This window comes from Oncorhynchus kisutch, unplaced genomic scaffold, assembly GCF_002021735.2.
Source record: "Oncorhynchus kisutch isolate 150728-3 unplaced genomic scaffold, Okis_V2 Okis02a-Okis13b_hom, whole genome shotgun sequence".
NCBI lineage: Eukaryota > Metazoa > Chordata > Actinopteri > Salmoniformes > Salmonidae > Oncorhynchus > Oncorhynchus kisutch.
This window is the reverse complement of record NW_022261979.1, coordinates 5727980-5740398: the sequence shown is the minus strand read 5'-3', so window position 1 is coordinate 5740398 and position 12419 is coordinate 5727980. Positions and strand designations below refer to the sequence as shown.

At 46.2% G+C, this 12419-nt stretch overlaps 1 protein-coding gene across 4 annotated transcripts in view; it reads right to left on the bottom strand.

The window, feature by feature from the left end:
* The window catches only part of LOC109878847 (dysbindin-A), a 38397-nt gene that overhangs the window by 18424 nt on the left and 7554 nt on the right, over positions 1 to 12419 (bottom strand). For all 4 annotated transcript variants that reach the window (XM_031812048.1, XM_031812045.1, XM_031812047.1 and 1 more), the window contains one exon: positions 5913 to 5935. In XM_031812048.1, coding sequence (XP_031667908.1) covers positions 5913 to 5935 — 23 coding nt within the window. The remainder of the gene's footprint in view (positions 1 to 5912; positions 5936 to 12419) is intronic.

Below are 12419 nucleotides of genomic sequence, written 5' to 3'. Positions count from 1 at the left end.
CATGGAGAGAGAGAGACATGAAGACAAAGACAGGGACATGGAGAGAGAGACAGACATGAAGACATAAAGAGAGGGACATGGAGAGAGAGACAGACAACGAGAGGGAGAGAGACAGACATGAAGACATTAAGAGAGGGACATGGAGAGAGAGACAGACATGAAGACATAAAGAGAGGGACATGGAGAGAGAGAGACAAAGAGAGGGAGAGAGACAGACATGAAGACATAAAGACAGGGACATGGAGAGAGACAGAGAAAGAGAGAGGAATATGGAGAGACATAACAGAGAGAAAAAAACGAGAGAAAAATGAGAGAGAGAGACAGAGAGGAGAAAAGCATTGTAACCTACAGGAGTTCCTGGAGCTGCTCCCTGGAGAGGACATGTCTGGTGTCCTGGTGATCGTGACGACCCAGGCCGGCCCAGACCCCGAGCGGAGAGCGAGACCAGACGTTCAGCTATGCCACGGCTACACCACCACTACAGCTAACCCCCCATTCTGCATCGACAGAGTGGTTACACACTACCTCGCTCGGACGGATAACGCTTCTGTGCTGCCAAACACACACACACCGCGATGCTGTGAGGGAGCACGTGCAGTACTGCCAGGCTGAGGAGACACTGCTGTAGTGGTGAGAAGAGAGGATGGGAGGGCTGCCTGGGAGTGTACCACTCACTTCTCACAAGAGGGGGGACAGCTGCCTGGGAGTGTACCACTCACTTCTCACAAGAGGGGGAGAGCTGCCTGGGAGTGTACCACTCACTTCTCACAAGAGGGGGAGAGCTGCCTGGGGGTGTACCACTCACTTCTCACAAGAGGGGGAGGGCTGCCTGGGCGTGTACCACTCACTTCTCACAAGAGAGGGAGAGCTGCCTGGGAGTATACCACTCACTTCTCACAAGAGCGGGAGAGCTGCCTGGGGGTGTACCACTCACTTCTCACAAGAGGGGGAGGGCTGCCTGGGAGTGTACCACTCACAAGAGAGGGAGAGCTGCCTGGGAGTGTACCACTCACTTCTCACAAGAGGGGGAGAGCTGCCTGGGAGTGTACCACTCACTTCTCACAAGAGGGGGAGAGCTGCCTGGGAGTGTACCACTCACTTCTCACAAGAGGGGGAGAGCTGCCTGGGAGTGTACCACTCACTTCTCACAAGAGGGGGAGGGCTGCCTGGGAGTGTACCACTCACAAGAGAGGGAGAGGCTTCTAATAATAAAGACAGATAGTGGGAAACCTAGGCGGCATCATAAATGCCACCCTCTTCCCTACATAGTGCACTGGTTTTGGAAGTAGTGCACTAAACAACCTGCCAATTACCCCCCCCCCCCCCCCCCAAGTTCATCGACCTGCCCCGGTCAAATTTAAGTGCTGTTTTTGTGAAGTGAAAACATATAGGAGCAACAACGGCTCAGCCATGAAGTGGTAGGCCACAGTGCCTTCCGACATGCCACATTTTGTTGTGTTACAGCCTGAATTCAAAACGGATTAAATATATATTTTTCCCCCTCACCCATCTATACCCCATAATGACAAAGTGAAAACATGTTGAGAAACATCTGCAAATTTATTGAAAATTAAAAACACAAATATCTCATTCACACCTCTTTGCCACGACACTCCAAATTGAGCTCAGCTGCATCCAATTTCCTTTGATCATCCTAGGACCACTGCCTTAGACAGCTATTTATAACGTCCAGGTTCAGAAATGCCCCGAAAATTGCAAGGAATTTGCTTTAAAACTGCTAAATGTTCTCTCCGCCAACAAGAGGCGTGTGAACAATGTGTCGTGGCCAGTGGTTGTGCCCATAGAAATAGATGTGTCACGTTCCCCAAGGAACAAAGGTTTCTTCCTAGGTTCTGGCCTTTCTAGGGAGTTTTTCCTAGCCACCGTGCTTCTACACCTGCATTGCTTGCTGTTTGGGGTTTTAGGCTGGGTTTCTGTACAGCACTTTGCGATATCAGTTGATGTACGAAGGGCTATATAAATACATTTGATTTAATCCTCTGTGAAAATGTTTGGGAACCACTGAGCTACTGTACAATCTGCATATCATAATGCTATGCAAATGATCAGGTAATTAACCTTATCCTCGGCATTTCCTATATAAAGATACAGTAAATGTACGGTGCTCTTCCAAGTCGAGTTAAAATGCTCTTTTTGCTGAAGAGAAGCTCATAAGAGATATTGATTGAGATTGATCTCTATAGAGACTACTGTGGAGGAGGGATTGACACACCTACTGCATTAGAAATTCAAAGCACCTAGCTAGATGAGTTTCTATAAAAGAACCACAAAAACTCCCATGTCTTTAGTTAAGATCCCTGACAGCGGAATAGATTCTGTGACTGAACTTAGAACAGTCTCTCCCGTCCGTTCCGTCTGCGGTCAAGACGCGGTCACGCCCGTTCCGTCTGCGGTCAAGACACGGTCACGCCCGTTCAGTCTGCGGTCAAGACACGGTCACGCCCGTTCAGTCTGCGGTCAAGACACGGTCACGCCCGTTCAGTCTGCGGTCAAGACACGGTCACGCCCGTTCAGTCTGCGGTCAAGACACGGTCACGCCCGTTCCGTCTGCGGTCAAGACACGGTCACGCCCGTTCAGTCTGCGGTCAAGACACGGTCACGCCCGTTCAGTCTGCGGTCAAGACACGGTCACGCCCGTTCAGTCTGCGGTCAAGACACGGTCACGCCCGTTCAGTCTGCGGTCAAGACACGGTCACGCCCGTTCCGTCTGCGGTCAAGACACGGTCACGCCCGTTCCGTCTGCGGTCAAGACACGGTCACGCCCGTTCAGTCTGCGGTCAAGACACGGTCACGCCCGTTCCGTCTGCGGTCAAGACACAGTCACGCCCGTTCAGTCTGCGGTCAAGACACGGTCACGCCCGTTCAGTCTGCGGTCAAGACACGGTCACGCCCGTTCAGTCTGCGGTCAAGACACGGTCACGCCCGTTCAGTCTGCGGTCAAGACACGGTCACGCCCGTTCCGTCTGCGGTCAAGACTCAAGCCTTTAGTTTAATCTCACATTAGCTCAGCAGCTCTCTCTCTCTCTTTCTACTAGAAAGGATCTGCTCCTGCAGTACTGAACAAGACCACACTGCTTCAAGGTAGCATCCCAAATGGCACCCTATTGACCAGGGCCCAGGCCAAAAATAGTGCACTATATAGGGTATTGGGTGCTATTTGGGATACAAACACTGACTAAACTAATGTAAAAGTGTAGAGAACAGACATATAAAATATACATCTCTGAAAAGAGATGCAATTTATGTCTCAGCTCGCTGGAGGGGACAAACGACTATCTAATTCCTTTCTTTCTTTCCTTTCTTTAACTCCTTATTGTGACATGATCTCTGTGGTGTATCTAATGTGATAGATCACTCCGACTAAAAATAGCAAGGTGGTGGGGTGTTCTAAGCAGTTCCCATCCTGGCTACAACAGGAAATTAACGTCATGCATAATGAGGCGAGGAGAATTTCAAGGAAATGTAGCCCCTGAAGCTAAAATCTTGTGTCTTACTGCTATTCTGGCCCATTCAGTTTAATTTATATGTTAATACGGAATAAAAGCCACAAATATAAACAATGAAAGCCACGTATGAATATTAACTAAACAAAAACAATATGTATTCTACCACGTAACATTTCCAGATGAGAATATCCATGGACAATTACACTTCACAGAGAACAGCCTACCTGTTTAAAAGACCACAACAGACACACTCATTGATCCCCTTCCATTATTCATATCCTGAGAACGCAACTCTTGCATAGCAACATCCAAATCGCTATTTTCTTTTTTAGTACCACACACACACTAGTAAAGTGGTTATTGAATGGCTCATGAATGATTCATTATAGACACTGGACAGAACTAAGCTTCTAGCGTCAAACTCGTTTCTGGACACATCACTGTCAGGCAGACCTTTATAGTCAGGTTGATCCATCTCTCCTCCCCTCCTCCTCCCCTCCCACATCATCTCTCCTCCCCTCCTCCTCCCCTCCCACATCATCTCTCCTCCCTCCTCCTCCCCTCCCACATCATCTCTCCTCCCCTCCTCCTCCCCTCCTCTCCCCTCCCACATCATCTCTCCTCCCCTCCTCCTCCCCTCCCACATCATCTCTCCTCCCCTCCTCCTCCCCTCCTCCTCCCCTCCCACATCATCTCTCCTCCCCTCCTCCTCCTACATCATCTCTCCTCCCCTCCTCCTCCTCCCCCCCTCCACATCATCTCTCCTCCCCTCCTCCTCCTACATCATCTCTCCTCCCCCCCCCCCCCCCCTCTCCCACATCATCTCTCCTCCCCTCCTCCTCCTCCTCCTCCTCCTCCTCCTCTCCTCCCACATCATCTCTCCTCCCCCTCCCCTCCTCCTCCCCTCCTCCCTCCCTCCTCCTCCCCTCCCACATCATCTCTCCCCCCCTCCCTGACTCTCACTGTGTCTGCGTCCCAAATGACACTCTATTCCCTATTTAGTGCACGACCAGGACCTCTGGTCAAAAGCAAGGCACTATATAGAGAACAGGGTGTCCTTTGGGATTCAGCCTGGGAGCCAGTAAACTGCCTCCAACAAGGGAATCTCATCATGTTCGCTTCGATAACATCACAACTAGCTATTCTGTGAGAATACTGTGTTTATAGCTGTGAAACATATTTTATTCCCTGGGGGGGGGGGGGGGGCACGTTGTAATGTCGCACTGTTCATTCTATTGGAGGTGAAGTAACGTTGTAATGTAGCACTGTTCATTCTATTGGAGGTAACGTAACGTTGTAATGTCACACTGTTCATTCTATTGGAGGCGACGTAATGTTGTAATGTAGCACTGTTCATTCTATTGGAGGTGACGTAACGTTGTAATGTAACACTGTTCATTCTATTGGAGGTGAAGTAACGTTGTAATGTAGCACTGTTCATTCTATTGGAGGTGAAGAAACGTTGTAATGTAGCACTGTTCATTCTATTGGAGGTGACGTAAAGTAATGTCGCACTGTTCATTCTATTGGAGGTGAAGTAACGTTGTAATGTAGCACTGTTCATTCTATTGGAGGTAACGTAACGTTGTAATGTAGCACTGTTCATTCTATTGGAGGTGAAGTAACGTTGTAATGTAGCACTGTTCATTCTATTGGAGGTAACGTAACGTTGTAATGTCACACTGTTCATTCTATTGGAGGTGAAGTAACGTTGTAATGTAGCATGAAGATCCATACCAGAACCAGGATATTCCTGCTGAGAGGTTCATTATGACAGAGAGGTTCATTATGACAGAGGTCAATGTGACGCAGCTTGTGACGATACTCTTACTGACAATACTGTTCTGTTTAGAGGACATCTTACTGACTGTACAGAATACTGTTCTGTTTAGAGGACATCTTACTGACTGTACAGAATACTGTTCTGTTTAGAGGACATCTTACAGACTGTACAGAATACTGTTCTGTTTAGAGGGGATCTTACTGACTGTACAGAATACTGTTCTGTTTAGATGGGATCTTACTGACTGTACAGAATACTGTTCTGTTTAGATGGGATCTTACTGACTGTACAGAATACTGTTCTGTTTAGAGGACATCTTACTGACTGTACAGAATACTGTTCTGTTTAGAGGACATCTTACTGACTGTACAGAATACTGTTCTGTTTAGACATCTTACTGACTGTACAGAATACTGTTCTGTTTAGAGGACATCTTACTGACTGTACAGAATACTGTTCTGTTTAGAGGACATCTTACAGACTGTACAGAATACTGTTCTGTTTAGAGGGGATCTTACTGACTGTACAGAATACTGTTCTGTTTAGACATCTTACTGACTGTACAGAATACTGTTCTGTTTAGACATCTTACTGACTGTACAGAATACTGTTCTGTTTAGATGGGTTCTGTTTAGATGGGTTCTGTTTAGATGGGTTCTTACCTTTGAGAGACTCCAGCTCTTTCCTGTGAAAGAAAATAGGAACAACAGTTAGAAGCAGTCTTTTCACTAGTGTCCCTCACGCTCTGTGAAGGAGTCTTTACACTAGTGTCCCTCACGCTCTGTGAAGGAGTCTTTACACTAGTGTCCCTCACGCTCTGTGAAGGAGTCTTTACACTAGTGTCCCTCACGCTCTGTGAAGGAGTCTTTACACTAGTGTCCCTCACGCTCTGTGAAGGAGTCTTTACACTAGTGTCCCTCACGCTCTGTGAAGGAGTCTTTACACTAGTGTCCCTCACGCTCTGTGAAGGAGTCTTTACACTAGTGTCCCTCACGCTCTGTGAAGGAGTCTTTACACTAGTGTCCCTCACGCTCTGTGAAGGAGTCTTTACACTAGTGTCCCTCACGCTCTGTGAAGGAGTCTTTACACTAGTGTCCCTCACACTCTGTGAAGCAGTCTTTACACTAGTGTCCCTCACGCTCTGTGAAGGAGTCTTTTCACTAGTGTCCCTCACGCTCTGTGAAGGAGTCTTTACACTAGTGTCCCTCACGCTCTGTGAAGGAGTCTTTACACTAGTGTCCCTCACGCTCTGTGAAGGAGTCTTTTCACTAGTGTCCCTCACGCTCTGTGAAGGAGTCTTTTCACTAGTGTCCCTCACGCTCTGTGAAGGAGTCTTTACAGCTTGTTCCTGCAGGACCAGAAATAACAGCAAGACATTTCAATTGTAACATGCTTTTCATTTAACAACTACTGCAAAGTGCTGCTACAGTCAGTCCATCATTGAGTCTATAACTACATGATGCTCATTCTAAAGCTTCATTCAGATACAGCAGAGTTCAGCTCCTCTCTCTAGTCTCTACCCTCAGATGAACAATAACCTCCCATCAGCTCCTCTCTCTCTCTCTCTCTCTAGTCTATACCCTCAGATGAACAATAACCTCCCATCAGCTCCTCTCTCTCTCTCTCTCTCTAGTCTATACCCTCAGATGAACAATAACCTCCCATCAGCTCCTCTCTCTAGTCTCTACCCTCAGATGAACAATAACCTCCCATCAGCTCCTCTCTCTCTCTAGTCTCTACCCTCAGATGAACAGTAACCTCCCATCAGCTCCTCTCTCTAGTCTACACCCTCAGATGAACAATAACCTCCCATCAGCTCCTCTCTCTAGTCTCTACCCTCAGATGAACAATAACCTCCCAACAGCTCCTCTCTCTAGTCTACACCCTCAGATGAACAATAACCTCCCATCTGTGAATCAAGGCCAGAAACAAAGTCTTTCAGATGTCTGGGTTTACACATCACTTAACAGCCAGGGCTATTTAATGGCTGTTTAATGGCAAAGTACAACTAAAAACACAAATCTTTTTATTTAACCTTTATTTTAGTACGCAAGTCAGTTAAGAACAAATTGTTATTCATCCTGACTGCCTACCCCGGCCAAACCCGGACGACTAGAAGCACTATAATGCCAAGGCCTGACATGAATAACAGGCATGTTGTTTTCCTTTCAACGGATGCCGCTTCATTTTGTCTCACATAAATCACTGAACGTGAAACTCCCTCCCTCCCTCCCTCCCTCCCTCCCTCCCTCCCTCCCTCCCTCCCTCCCTCCCTCCCTCCCTCCCTCCCTCCCTCCCTCCCTCCCTCCCTCCCTCCCTCCCTCCCTCCCTCCCTCCCTCCCTCCCTCCCTCCCTCCCTCCCTCCCTCCCTCCCTCCCTCCCTCCCTCCCTCCCTCCCTCCCTCCCTCCCTCCCTCCCTCCCTCCCTCCCTCCCTCCCTCCCTCCCTCCCTCCCTCCCTCCCTCCCTCCCTCCAGCCTAGTGGTTAGAGCGTTGGACTAGTAACCGGAAGGTTACAAGTTCAAACCCCGAGCTGACAAGGTACAAATCTGTCGTTCTGCCCCTGAACAAGGCAGTTGACCCACTGTTCCTAGGCCGTCATTGAAAATAAGAATTTGTTCTCAACTGACTTGCCTCGTTAAATAAAAGGTCAAAAAACCTTTAATTAACCTCTTAACCGCATTGCACTTCATCATTTATTTCCTTATAGAATCATAGCCACGTGAAGGGTTCTGAACGAGCCACCCTGGTTCATGGAAATACATTTACCAAAGTTATAGAATTCCTGTTCAGAAAGAAATTCAGAACATTCAGAACAGCCTGGTACAGCATGAGAAGGACTATCATTTAGCCACAGAGGACCACTAGCTGTGGACTGTAGCCCAATAAAAAGGACTGTCATTTAGCCACAGAGGACCACTAGCTGTGGACTGTAGCCCAATAAAAAGGACTATCATTTAGCCACAGAGGACCACTAGCTGTGGACTGTAGCCCAATAAAAAGGACTATCATTTAGCCACAGAGGACCACTAGCTGTGGACAGTAGCCCAATAAAAAGGACTATCATTTAGCCACAGAGGACCACTAGCTGTGGACTGTAGCCCAATAAAAAGGACTATCATTTAGCCACAGAGGACCACTAGCTGTGGACTGTAGCCCAATAAAAAGGACTATCATTTAGCCACAGAGGACCACTAGCTGTGGACTGTAGCCCAATAAAAAGGACTGTCATTTAGCCACAGAGGACCACTAGCTGTGGACTGTAGCCCAATAAAAAGGACTGTCATTTAGCCACAGAGGACCACTAGCTGTGGACTGTAGCCCAATAAAAAGGACTATCATTTAGCCACAGAGGACCACTAGCTGTGGACTGTAGCCCAATAAAAAGGACTATCATTTAGCCACAGAGGACCACTAGCTGTGGACTGTAGCCCAATAAAAAGGACTATCATTTAGCCACAGAGGACCACTAGCTGTGGACTGTAGCCCAATAAAAAGAAATAGCCTACAGTCGGGAACGTGAGGCAAATCTGTCAGTGAAAACACAGGTTGGAAAGCAAATGGCTCCTGCTGAAAACACTGTAGGCTACCAACATATTAGATCTACTTCCAAATATTGTTTTACAAGAAGAGAGAGAGAAGCTTTTGACACGAGCGCGTCGTCAATCACCAGAGAGTGAGCTGCTCATCAGTGAGTGATTCAGTGAAACTGGGCTCCCGAGTGACGCAGCAGTCTAAGGCACTGCATCTTAGTGCAAGCGGCATCACTACAGTCCCTGGATCGAATCCCAACCAAGCCGCACTGCTTCTTAACACAGCGCGCCTCCAACCCAGAAGCCAGCCGCACCAATGTGTCGGAGGAAACACCCTGCACTTGGCGACCTGGTTAGCGTGCACTGCGCCCGGCCCGCCACAGGAGTCGCTGGTGCGCGATGAGACAAGGATATCCCTACCAGCCAAACCCTCCCTAACAAGGACGACGCAAGGCCAATTGTGCGTCGTCCCACGGACCTCCCGGTCGCGGCCGGTTACGACAGAGCCTGGACGCGAACCCAGAGTCTCTGGTGGTGCAGCTGGCGCTGCAGTACAGCGCCCTTAACCACTGCGCCACCCGGGAGGCCAAGGTGGTTTTATTGATCTCAGATTCTCAGTGTCATAGTAGCCTGCCGTCTCCATCAGGTGTGTGGTATTAAAACAAGATTCTGTCAGTCTCCATCAGGTGTGTGGTATTAAAACAAGATTATGTCAGTCTCCATCAGGTGTGGTATTAAAACAAGATTCTGTCAGTCTCCATCAGGTGTGTGGTATTAAAACAAGATTGTCAGTCTCCATCAGGTGTGGTATTAAAACAAGATTCTGTCAGTCTCCATCAGGTGTGATATTAAAACAACATTCTGTCAGTCTCCATCAGGTGTGTGATATTAAAACAAGATTATGTCAGTCTCCATCTGGTGTGATATTAAAACAACATTCTGTCAGTCTCCATCAGGTGTGATATTAAAACAACATTCTGTCAGTCTCCATCAGGTGTGTGGTATTAAAACAAGATTCTGTCAGTCTCCATCAGGTGTGGTATTAAAACAAGATTCTGTCAGTCTCCATAAGGTGTGACATTAAAACAACATTCTGTCAGTCTCCATCAGGTGTGTGATATTAAAACAAGATTATGTCAGTCTCCATCAGGTGTGATATTAAAACAACATTCTGTCAGTCTCCATCAGGTGTGTGATATTAAAACAACATTCTGTCAGTCTCCATCAGGTGTGTGGTATTAAAACAAGATTATGTCAGTCTCCATCAGGTGTGGTATTAAAACAAGATTCTGTCAGTCTCCATCAGGTGTGGTATTAAAACAAGATTCTGTCAGTCTCCATCAGGTGTGTGGTATTAAAACAAGATTGTCAGTCTCCATCAGGTGTGGTATTAAAACAAGATTATGTCAGTCTCCATCAGGTGTGGTATTAAAACAAGATTCTGTCAGTCTCCATCAGGTGTGGTATTAAAACAAGATTCTGTCAGTCTCCATCAGGTGTGGTATTAAAACAAGATTCTGTCAGTCTCCATCAGGTGTGGTATTAAAACAAGATTCTGTCAGTCTCCAGTCATGTAAAAAGACGACTTCATGTAATGTGTTTATAAAAGGACCCCGGGCTACTAAAAATGTCCCCATGTGTGTTATGTCAGTAGGTATCTCTACTCCACTGCTCTATGCCAATACGGTGATATGCATGCAATGCTTTATTATAGAAGGTGAACCTCAGAACTCCCCAGGTTCTGCCCACTCTCACGCTCACATTGACAAATGAAGCACTGGGCTCTTAATGATGACTGTAGTCTAGTGGACACGCCATCAAATAGACCTGGCAGTTTCTGACGGCGTAACAACAGTGGAATTGAAGAAGCAGCTTTGTGCATCTTGGTAAACTGTCAGGCAGCATCACACCGTAATGAGAACCTCAAGGCGTACAGAATAATAATCCCACATCACAGATAAGAGGACAATGCCGCTGGAGGATTGCTGCTGTGAAGGCTTTTCTACCGAGGTGCAGAAAGGCTTAAGCAGCAATGACAGTACATCGCTTTCTGTACACGTTTCTATGAAGTATCCAATTTCCCCCACAGATGTGAATATTTTAGGATATACAACGTCAATGGGTCATACAGTGGGGCAAAAAAGTATTTAGTCAGCCACCAAATGTGCAAGTTCTCCCACTTAAAAAGATAAGAGAGGCCTGTAATTTTCATCATAGGAACACTTAAACTATGACAGACAAAATGAGAGAAAAAAAAATATTTAAAAATCACATTGTAGGATTTTTTATGAATTTATTTGAAAATTATGGTGGAAAATAAGTATTTGGTCACCTACAAACAAGCAAGATTTCTGTCTCTCATGAATTTTGACTATACCAGCCAGAATATAGCACGAGCTTAAAGTGTGGCAACTTGGTGTGAACTTTAAACTGTTATTCACTAAAGAAGTGCTACCCCCTCCGCCCGCTAAACGTGGGCTAGGAGAGGACGGACAGAGTAACCATTCTACCACGCTCCAGTTCATCACTAGACAGTCTTCAAAGGACAACCCGGCCTACCATCTACGACCAATCTACCGAAGCAGAGCTCAGTAAATATTTCTTGCATTTTCCTTTCTCAAATAGGCGGTAATTTAGAATGCATAAGATACTGTATTTACGATAGCATAGCTTCTCCCTTTGTTACTCAGTCTTCCCGCTCTTTCACTCAAACCCAGCCCCTTTTCTTTGTGTAACCAGCCGCTGTATCGGCTCCGTTCACCAGGTCCATCAATGTATGATTCATTCTGTGTATATGTAATTCTGTGTGATTAGTATATAGTAAATAAATAATTAAACCAAATGTTGTGTTGCTGATTCAACTTGTTAGCCAGGTTTCATGAAGATGAGAATTTACAACTTTCAGATGAGACTAAATAAGGTGAGGATTAAATATTGACTGCTACTGACGTTAAAGATTACCAGGTCTTTAAGAGTTTACTCGGAAGACAACAGCTCTATAAACATTATTTCGTGGTGCCCCACCTTCCTAGTTAATTATTTACCTGATTAGCTTAATCAGGTAATATTATTTACAGAAAAATGATTTTATAGAATAGCATGGCATATCACTTAATCCGGCATAACCAAAGACACAACAACCCCCTGGACAGGACACTAGTCTATCTCCTGTTTCTGTAGTGAGGCAGCTTGATGTACCAGTACACCCCCTGGACAGGACACTAGTCTATCTGTCACAAATGAGCAGCTACAAGTGCAGCTTGTAGATTCAGTAAGGTTTTTTCCTGTGACTATGTGATAATGATAGCCATCAGCAGATTATATGTGGAGCTTGTTCATACAGTGCATTTAGAAAGTATTCAGACCCAATGAGTTTCTCTACATTTTGTTTACGATACAACCTTAGTCTAAAATGGATTTGTTTTTTATTCCCTCGTCAATCTACACACAATATCCCATAATGACAAAGCAAAAACAGATATAGATGTTTTTGGAAAATATATATATATTTTTTTAAATGTCTGAAATGTCACATTTCCCACAGTATTCTGACCCTGCTGCTTGTTTTTCCTGGGCCGGTATGATACTATGTTATAATACTGAAGAATCCATCTGGACGCAACACAGTGGTGCATCAA